We start from the raw sequence: 10492 nt of genomic DNA on the forward strand, positions 1-10492 counted from the left end.
TCTTGATGACGCCGCCTGCTCAGATATATTCTCAACCGGGGAAAGGTTAGACCGCCCGGCAAAGAATATATTTGGACAAGCAACGCAAGTATTCCATGTGAAGTTTGATGAACTTGAAGAAACTGGCGTTGACGAACCAGAGCGGCTTGGTCGCATGACTCTGTTTTTTTTTATCACATCGGCTGTTCAGACAGTCTCCACCGGCGAATTTGTACAGGCAACGCAAGGATTTAATGTTCCATGATCTTGAAAAACACGCGTTGCCCATAGAGGGATCAGTGCTGCTTTATTGCATTGTTCAGCGTCTATCATGAGGTCCCTTCGGTGTTTTCATTGCGCCGCCTACGCAGCCACCGGCGAAAGGTAAAACCCACGATATTTGGGCGGGCAAAGCAAGACAGACAGGAGGCTGCGATGTAAAGCTTTTAAATCTACCACCACAAGGTAAATGTCCAACAGTTGTTTTGTGGTAGCTAAACTAAATACAATTAGCCTTTATAATAGTATGTGACAATAAAATACAAAGACAATCAAAGACAACACGAAAGAGAGACAGCAGGTGGTTTTATTTCTATATCTAATTCTCAACTTTTGGAATAATATTGCTATCTAGTACACTATTTCTAATAGGTCGGCTAATCTGATGGCGACAAAAAATAAAAGACCAATAAACTGTGGGTGTACCATATGCGGTGCAAATGACGTTACCTCTCTGCGTCAAGCAATACATCCTATACCTATCTACTGAACTTTTAGCGCACATAGAATGATGCTTGTACAACTCGTAATGAAGATCTCTTTTTTTAAGATACAAATTGCTAATATACAATATTTTTTGTTTACTAGGTTCCATTATACAGAATTGTTCATCAGGTCCTTTCAAGGGTTTACATTGTGCTGCCTGCTTCAATGTATTCTCACTAAGAACAGGCAAGCCCTCCCAGGAAGAATATAGTTTGACAGGCAATGCAAGACAGGCAGGCGGTATTAATTATGAAGTTTGAGAAAATTGAGCTTTTTCCGGACATCTTCACTGTAATAAAAATATACGACAATTGTTCTTTTCACACAAACTGAATATCTCATAGTTAGTCTTTTTGCAAATAACACACAGAAACAATCAAAGACAACACAAAAGACAATACAACAGGTGGCTTTGTCTAGTAGGTGGCCTTGAATGACTAATTTACAAGTTTTAGAACACATTTTTAATGGAAAGTAAAGCTCAGTGATATAATAACACATAGAACACTTTTTCTAATGCCTTGGCATATGACTGCACCTAAGTGCAGCTAGTTCTAAAACTAAAATGCTAAGTAAGACCTGGCTATATAGAGTACGGCGCAGACGTTATCATGTCGCGCAGATCAATACAGTTGTGTACAATAAGTGGTTCTACTTTTGTACTAAACTTATCGCGCACAAGAAAGAATGTCGTCAACGCAGGACGTCATTAAGTTTTTTTTTTAAACAATGAAGAAGAAATTACAAATATACAAGACTTCAACATTAAAAAATATTACAGAGAAAAATCGCAACAAATTTTAAATAAGGTACACAAGTCGGCGTATATTGTACGTATGAAAACAGTGACAATTTATCCCTTAAATTGCACGAAATTATACACTGGTATTCATAAAGTATTCTGGCACAATTTATGATGATAAAATATAAAATAAACTTAATATTTTATTTATAAATCTAAAAGAATAATATGGAAACACCTACGCTATCGATGGCAAAATGAAAGGTGTTTTACATTATTATTGGAAAGGAAATTGAACTAGGACAACAGCAGATTAGTGTAACATAAATCTGGAACATAATGTGATGAAATAGGAAGAAATCTCAAAATAAACTAGGCGGAAATAGGTCGAAGAAGCAGTCATTGACTTATAACTAGTTTAAACTCCGAATTGTATGTTTTTATAAGCCGTTTATGTTACTGTAGAATTGGTGGAGTAATACATTAACTCTGTTTGCACTTACCCGCAATTTTGCTGGTTTTAAAGGCAAAATTGCCTTTCGATTTAACACTAAAACACAGTGGTAATATCCACTAGATTAAAGTTTGAGAGGCACTGGCTGCGCATGTCAAATGAAGAAAAAAAAATCAATAATTTCGGATACACACACAAATTGCTTGAGCGAAAAGTGTGTGTGGCTCCAACACATTGCAAATATTTATTTAAAAAGTATGAACATACCACGAATAATACCGTTCTTTCATTCAATCGATGTCATAACGTCAAATGAAATCAAACGTTTCTCTAATATCCATACCATTCGTTCAATTAACTGAACTTCTCCGAGTTTGTATTTTCAGTTGCTTTGTTTGTAGATATTTGTAAGACTAAAATTTGCTAGAATTTGTTAATAAGAACCTCAGTTTCTTAATAAAATGTCATCACCGGTATGTGAATTTATTTATTTTTGCTGAAACTTTATAATTACTTTATAGTTACAGTGCTAGGTTATATTTATGATAGAAGAGTCCGTAATTTGGAATTTGTTGTTATAGATAGAGGATAGTGTACGGCGTAACAGCGAGACAGAAAGTGGGGGCAGCGAGACTCCAGACCACGATCCTCACTACGAGCCCATCGTAACCCTGCCGCTGGTGGAAATACCTACGAATGAAGAGGACGAGGAAGAACTGGTGAAAATTCGAGCGCGGCTGTACCGATACGATACTGTCGATCATGAGTGGAAGGTATGTTGAAACTTGACCATTGTAAGCTGCTCTCTAACATTTGTTATAGATATTATATGTTTATTCAACAAATCTTCTGATAAGTAGTTGTTCTATATCATACTATAATGTCATCTCTAGAGTTTTAGACCTATGTATGTACAACATGTTATCTATATTTTATTTTTATGCATAGACAAGGTATTTACTATGAAATCTGCATTCTGCCATAAAATAACTATAGCTATGCTGCCTATGTGCATGCTTCTGGGCAGTAAAATTGGTACTGGCGGCAAAATCAGCCTTGGACTTAAAAAGTGTAAACTGAATATTGTAACTGTTCTCATGCATAAAAAATATTATCTCCTTAGGCTGAAATTTATGAAATGAATTTTGATTTTATGATGATTTGGTGCCTTTAAAAAAAAGGTATCAAAAATTTATAATAATTTACTAAAATTAAAGTTAGTACTTTGCTATGTAAAAAGCAATTACACAACTTATTAATTAGTGTAACTTTTTATTTAAAAAAAAAATTCAAAAGTTGAACAAACTTCAAAGTTTTAAAGTTGAAAATCGACTTTTTTATTGGAATTAGATCTATTTGCCAAGTTTTTATTGGAATCGGTTAACGGAATATCAGTGAAACTGGATTAATCTCCTGGTTTGCCACCCTAAGGGCGCATTCCCATTATGTCATAACAGCAGTCTATCGTTGGAACGTCAAAGAAGTTGTAAACAACAGTTAATCATGTTGTTCTACGTGTGAAACTTCATTTAAATACACAAACCACGACACTTTAAACTGCACGACATCTGTCATCACGACATAATGGGAACGCGCCCTTAAAGATCTCTGAGGGGGACTACAACTGTTATGGACAGACGTGTAGCTTACCATCAGGCGCACGACTTGTTCGTCCCATCACTTGATATTATATAAAAAAGAATTATATGTCTAAAGTGGTAAAAAAATGGCAAACTAAACACTACCTATTCCGATCCTTGGTCATATATCATTAAAAGGGTCACTTTTTATGCATTATGCTTCCAAATGCAACTGCATAACCACAAATAGATTGATTATGATGAAGAGCCAAGAGCCATAGACTTGTAGTTGTAATGTTGCAATATTTTTGGTCAGGAACGTGGTACAGGAGACATTAAACTTCTCCGACACAAACTGAACAACACAGTGCGAGTAGTGATGCGACGTGACAAGACCCTCAAAGTGTGTGCCAACCACTTCATTACCCCTGACATCCGAATGAACGTACACTGTGGATCGGATAAGGCATTCAATTGGTCTGTTTTTGCTGATTATGCTGATGAAACTTGCAAGCAAGAGCTACTGGCTATTAAATTTGGAAATCCACAGAGTAAGTTATTATTTAAGTCTTATAATTACGATCTAGGCTCCTTTTGGGGAAGTAAACACCACACTTTTCTCTCCAAAGTTTTCTTATTATATCTCACAACTTTTATATGCACCTGAATACTTAGTCCGAAACTGTAAAACGAAAGTGGTGTTGTCCTTGAATTATCAAAACTGGTTTCAGAATTACTAACAGCACAAATTGTTGTATCAAGTATTCATTCACTTCATTTTTGTAATAATAATAATGCATACACTCATAGCCCCCGCACTAGGGTAACCCTGTGTTGCAGGTGCCATGGACACACACAGAACACTACAAATTACACCCAAATTCACAAAAGAAACAAATGTAGGCCATACAAATTTTTCTCCAGGCCGGAAATCGGACCCGGGACCTCTGTCTGGCAGACCAACATCGTAAATGTTCGGCTACGGAGTTATAACGCATGGTACACGATTGTGTTATATTGAAGTACTACATCCTTACCAATGCGTATTATAACCGCTTGTTTGAGAATGAGTGAGAAACGTAAGGATACACCTGGAGTGAGTATTCATTGCAATCTACTTCATATTACAGATGCACAACTTTGGAAAACTAAGTTTGCCGAAGCACAAGAAATTGTACGGACCAAATGTAGCCTCTATTCGCAGTCTCACGAACCATCATCAGACGAAGAAAGCAGCATTACCAGAAGTGAAGATACTAACACTCCGGAGCCAAAGGTCTTGGAGAACTCACCGAACAAAGAAAAAAAGGGATCGGGTTTAGAAGAAAAAGAATCCGAAGGTGTGGTACTGAAATTAAAAGAATTAAAAGTTGACAGTGGGAAAGATGAATAATAAAAATAAAAGCCTACATATGCATTTTAAGCATAATAGTATGTTAGGACAAGCTAGTGTGAAGATTTTTTGTTTTAAGCATTTTTTTAATTCATGAATTTAATTATATGGCCTTAGGGTTGGACGTCATTAATCAGTATGAATCGTCACTAAGTCGCGTACTAACCTAAACTTCAAGTAATATGCATAAGTAGTATATTACCACCCTCTGAAATTCCAAATTTAAATATAAAAGGCATAAAATATAAACAAAATATACTCTGTTTTTTTGCCAAGACAACAGAAAAAGTTCATAGCGCAAAGGTGTTGCCCACTTACAAGCAGCTTTTATTGTTCATTAGAACATCATAACATTCACTAGTCATATATTTTTATGTAAAATTGTATCTTTCACAATCTCGGCAACAACTATATTAACTATTTAAAATTTTACAAAGACTGGCAACTTTGCAAATGTCATTTTACTTCAGACTGGCTGTACTTAGGTTTAGGTAAGTATATCCTGCCTATTCTGATCTTTGGTTATTTTTTAATGTCATATTTTACTCGGGGACAATATCATTCGTTCTTACATTGATTAATAAAAACCTTTGTGGATCAATTTGACACCACATAAAATATAAGTTATTAGTGACATTTGTGTTGAGAACTGGGGTTTCAACCTTTGGCTTATTTTACAGATTAAGTTTTTTCTTTCTTTAGTGATTCATTCATCATTTGTGAAAACGAAGCAACGATTTTAAGCAATAATATTCGAATTTTCACATAGATAAAGTTGTTTTAAATCAAAGGGACAATTTTTTTACTGTTAAATTAGTGTAAATGGACATTCAACAACCAAATACGTCATTAACAGATTCAGGCGTTACTTTGCGGAAGTCCATGTTAATAAAAATGGAAGTAAATTAACTTCCATTTTTACTAACCAAATACTTGTTAGTATCACACACTAAGCATACTCTCCGTATTTTACATGTCTGGCATTGTCTATAACAAATTCTCAAAATATAAAGATAACAAACAGCTTTTATAACAGATGCGGTACTGACGTGCTGATTGATTAGTATGTACGAACCTTACGGCTTCCATTCCGTACTGCAGTAATGTAAATTACTGCAGCACGGAATGGAAGCGAATTTTTGTAACTACATGTTGCACGTTTTGCGGAGAACTGTCACCCAGTCTCGGGAATTCCCGCAAAAACTTCGTTTCCCTTCCGGTCCGCGGTAATGTAATTGACTGTGTCCATTTATTCTACTTTAACAGCATGAAAAGGAAATTAGGAATTGGACTTGTTTCAGCTTGAATAAGCAAAAAAATTATATGTTACATGTATTTAAAAGATACGTATGATATGTATTCTGCATTTATCACATATCGTTTAGGTATATTTTAGGTTAGTCTTGTGTTTTTTTTTATTTCTCCAATATGTTTATTTTGAAGGGATCAGAGAAGAATCTGTTAAGTTACGTGAAATATACAAGGCGTTTATGGAATCTTTACCAAAATGTTACACTTCTATTCATTTATGTTTCAATTACAACAAACAAAGCAATTTTGACTATTTATATAAATCGGCGGAACAGTAGATTTGAGATCGATGCCAACGAAAGATTTTTATATTGGCGGTTCTAATATGGAATTGAAATGTAACATTATCAGAGTTAGAAGAATATCGACGGCATCTACGTATACTAAGCAATCTGCAAATTATAATTTTTAAGAACAGAAAGTGTGTTTTTGATCTGTTGCACCTATAGAATGAAAGTGATCCAACACAAAATTCCAACTTTTTTGGATTTAATTTGAATTTGATTTCATAGATTTCTCACAGATGGTGCTACGACAAAAAAGTTGTTAAAAACCAAGAAACAAAGAATTGCAATAAGCATATAGAAAAATTCGTAAGGGCCGCTAGTTCGTCCCGTAGCTCAGTTGGGAGAGCGTTAGGCACGGTATGTTGAAGGCGCTCGCTGGTTCGAATCCAGCCGGAACGAAAGAATTTTTTTAGTGTTCGATCTTTGTGTTATAACAAACTAGTATAGTGGAATAGTTTCACGAAAAAACATCGTGATATTCAGTAAACTTAATATGATTCGAAGTTGCGACATTCTCACATTTTTTTTATTTATTACTCTCGCATTACAAATAGCCTTGTTAGTGCTGGAAAATAGTGATCATACATCCAGCTTTATAATCTGAAAATATGCTTCTGATTATTAAGTTTATCATTTGCTAAGTTTAAAAACTACATTAAAAACATTTTGATCGAAAAATATTACAAAATTGAAGACTACGTGTTAGATAAAGATGTATGGAAAGACGACATGGCTCCAGAATCCACACAAATTTGATTCAAAGTGTATGCCATAGCATTTAAGTTTATTTGAAAAGAGCAATCCCTAGAGTTTCTTGCTCGTTCTTCTCAGGGAGGTCACCGTAGTCAACGAGCAGTAGCTTAAATGTGACGTTTTCAAGTGTAAATTTATTTTACCTATGGAATATATAATCTTTGACTTTAATGCTTAATAATAATAAAAATATTTACAAAAATTAATAGCTTGGAGGTCACTTTTTATTGAACTTATTGTTGTCACTTGACCTATCAAGATGTAAATGTTTCATTTTCACCAGCTAAGCAAGATGTTATGACCTTATCAAGATTATAAAAGAAAGTTTTTGAGTAATAACGTAAAGATTTTCGGAATCGCTAATTCGTCACTTTATTCGGGCGTGTTGTCTTTGCAATTGCAGATTCAACAATCAGGGTCGTATTCTAGAACTCTACTCAATGCTCAAGTCAGGATTTGAGTATGGTTTAAAGCACTCGAAATCATACTCAAGTCCCTGCCATTAGGGTCGTGTTTCCAGTGCTTGAAATCATACTCAAGTCTGCTCAAATCCTGAGTTGAGCATTGAGTAGAGTTCTGGAATACGACCCTAAATGGCCTAAATGCGGTGCTGACATACCGACGCGGGAGTCGGATTTCTAACATATGAAAGATACCCATATATGAGTCTGTGCCATTCGAGCTTTAATGGATCAGTTCCAAATTAAAAACCTTATGATGGTTTTTAAAGTCGTTTTACGGTATAAACTTATTCTGTTGATTTTTTAATTAGTCACTTTTATTCTAAACGTGGCTGTATAGTATATAATGATAATAATAACAATGCACATACTCTACACTAGGGAAACCCTGGGTCGCGGGTGCCATGGACACTCACATAGACAACCACAAATTATACCCAAACGCACGAGAGAAATAAATGTGTAGGCCATGCAAATATTTCTCCTGGCCCGGGAATCGAACAATTGACGGGTGGCCTCAATTGTTTAACTTCAAAAATACCAGTTTAACTTGAGCTTTGCTATAAGGACGAAAATTTCAAAATTACTTATTTTATATCTAATTACCGAAATCTGATTCCGTTATTTTGTAATTACATGTTTTGCTGTTTTTCCCACACCACCGAATGGAACAGCCACCCATTGTGAGAAAAATTATCATTATTACGATAAATACAGTATATTTTTGGAATATACGGAGACGTAGCACACAGGTCAATTGTAGGCGCTGTATTATTTCAGTTTTCTAATTTGTGATTTCAGCGCAAATGAGAGTTGATATTTAAAAGTGATTTTTTTAGTGATTTGTCTGTTGAGTTGTCAGGTATGGATGGCCCTTATTTCATCTCTATTTCTGGTTATATACTCGATGAGCACTCGTAAGAGATGAAATTACAGGCACATGGGACTTGTCAACTTATGTCTCAAGGTGGCAGGCGCAGTGGCAGTGTCCTTCAGATCTTTGCGATTTAAAGCTCTAAGTGGCACTTCAACTGGCATGGACAGGCGGTTCCTTTAACACCAGGCACAGGACTTGTTTGTCCCGTCATTTGGTATCATGGAAAAAACTCTAAGCACAACAAAAACGTTCACGATGCCCCTACATTACTAACTTTGTAATTTTGTAGATCCTGGCTTAGTTGGCATAGCATCTTGCACGGTTTGCTAGAAGACGTAGGTTCGAATGATTTTTTTCTAAGTGTATTAATAATAATCTTTGTATTAATAAGTATAACTAGTGAAGTCATTTCACAAAAAATAATTGAATATCATGGTGGACAAACATTCTGACATTCAATATTAATTAATTACAGATATTTGTTTGTTTAGATAGTTGTTTGGCTAAAATCAAAACTATTATGAATTCCCATTGAATTCCACAAAAATACTATTATTATTAGATATATGTATAATAAATAATATCGCATATGTCCCAAAGAAAGTAACTATATGATTGGTTATATGGAAATTGGAAACAACGACGGTACCACAAACACCCAGACCCGAGACCTCAGAGATGGTGATATCATGAAAATCGGTGTGCAAGCCACTCGATCACGGAGATAGTAAAACTTTGTGAACAGAGCTATAGTTAGCACCACTTTGAAAAATTGCAATTCAGGTAGTTTTTAGTGTTTTACAATTGTGTGCGTGGATGTCGTCCGTATGTAATTTTACCAAAAATGTTATTTAACCAATTCTATCTATGAATTCAATATTAATTGGTGATTTCGTAATATTGGGAATTGAAGATATACATGTTGGCGTTTTAACGATAGTCGATTACTTAACATAAAAGATGATATATTAACATATATAACGCACGATGCGGATCCGTAAGAGATAATCACGCGCACGTCTTAGTTCAGTCGCGATAAGGTACAACAGAATCTCGCTTTTTTGTACCAGAGTATATGAAACATTTTAGTGGACCATGTAATCTGGATCGACTAACGGAAATACGCTCTTAGTTAAGTGTTTAATATTGTCTTATAAAACTATAAACGCTAGGAAATTGTTAGTGTATTTGTAAATAAGAAAAAAATTATGAATTGTAATAATTTTAAAGACATTGGCAAAATCATTGATTATTTCGATGGAGCCATAACATTTAAAAGAAGAAGAATAATTTTAAGCAAAGGTGTTAACGTGTTTGAAGCTGTCGTTGTTTATACAGTAATAAATAACTTTATGTTGGGGACGCATTAACTGCTTACAGAGTGGTCGCGCGAACGCAATTTTAAGTTTAGTTTATTTGTCTCGTCAGAAGAAAATATTTCATATTAGCTTAGTTTTAAGTCTACTCTGCATAGTTTCGGACGACATTTTCAATTTAGTTCCACCCTCACCGTTTCTCCTTCGGTCGAAGGTACGGAACTTATGTCGTTGATATACCATCTATTCGCACTAAGCGCTTTGCTTCCTGCTTTCTGCAGCTTGATTTTGATTGCTTCTCCCGATCGGAATACCGAATCGAGGCGTATAATATTGCGGATGGGGTACCCAATCGGATTGAAACCCGTATGCACCAGGGCCCTGATTGTGGCCAAGCGTGTGTCTATTATATATATTAAAAAAAAACATGAACTTGAGTATGACAAAATGTATATGTTATTTATAATATATATAAGGTGACAGCCGCAGTGGCAATGGTTTCATATCTTTGCGATTTAAAGCTCTAAGTGGCATTGCAACTGTTATGGACAGGCGTGTAGCTTACCATCAGGTT

At 35.2% G+C, this 10492-nt stretch overlaps 2 protein-coding genes across 2 annotated transcripts in view; one reads left to right on the plus strand and one right to left on the minus strand.

Moving 5' to 3' along the window:
• The window catches only part of LOC113240634 (leucine-zipper-like transcriptional regulator 1), a 24597-nt gene extending 22514 nt beyond the window's left edge, over positions 1 to 2083 (minus strand). Inside the window, exon 1 of the mRNA XM_026477976.1 lies at positions 1990 to 2083. The gene's annotated coding sequence lies outside the window, so the exon portion shown is untranslated. The remainder of the gene's footprint in view (positions 1 to 1989) is intronic.
• A 195-nt stretch (positions 2084 to 2278) lies between these two features.
• LOC113240641 (ran-specific GTPase-activating protein-like) lies at positions 2279 to 6724 on the plus strand. Its single transcript, XM_026477992.1, has 4 exons — positions 2279 to 2413; positions 2522 to 2713; positions 3837 to 4071; positions 4651 to 6724. The coding sequence occupies exons 1-4, from the start codon at positions 2402 to 2404 to the stop codon at positions 4911 to 4913; spliced, it is 702 nt and encodes a 233-aa protein (XP_026333777.1). The 5' UTR covers positions 2279 to 2401; the 3' UTR covers positions 4914 to 6724.
• Positions 6725 to 10492: the final 3768 nt, after the last annotated feature.

Source organism: Hyposmocoma kahamanoa, unplaced genomic scaffold (genome assembly GCF_003589595.1).
Source record: "Hyposmocoma kahamanoa isolate Upper Pololo Valley unplaced genomic scaffold, ASM358959v1 160, whole genome shotgun sequence".
NCBI classification, from domain to species: Eukaryota; Metazoa; Arthropoda; class Insecta; order Lepidoptera; family Cosmopterigidae; genus Hyposmocoma; species Hyposmocoma kahamanoa.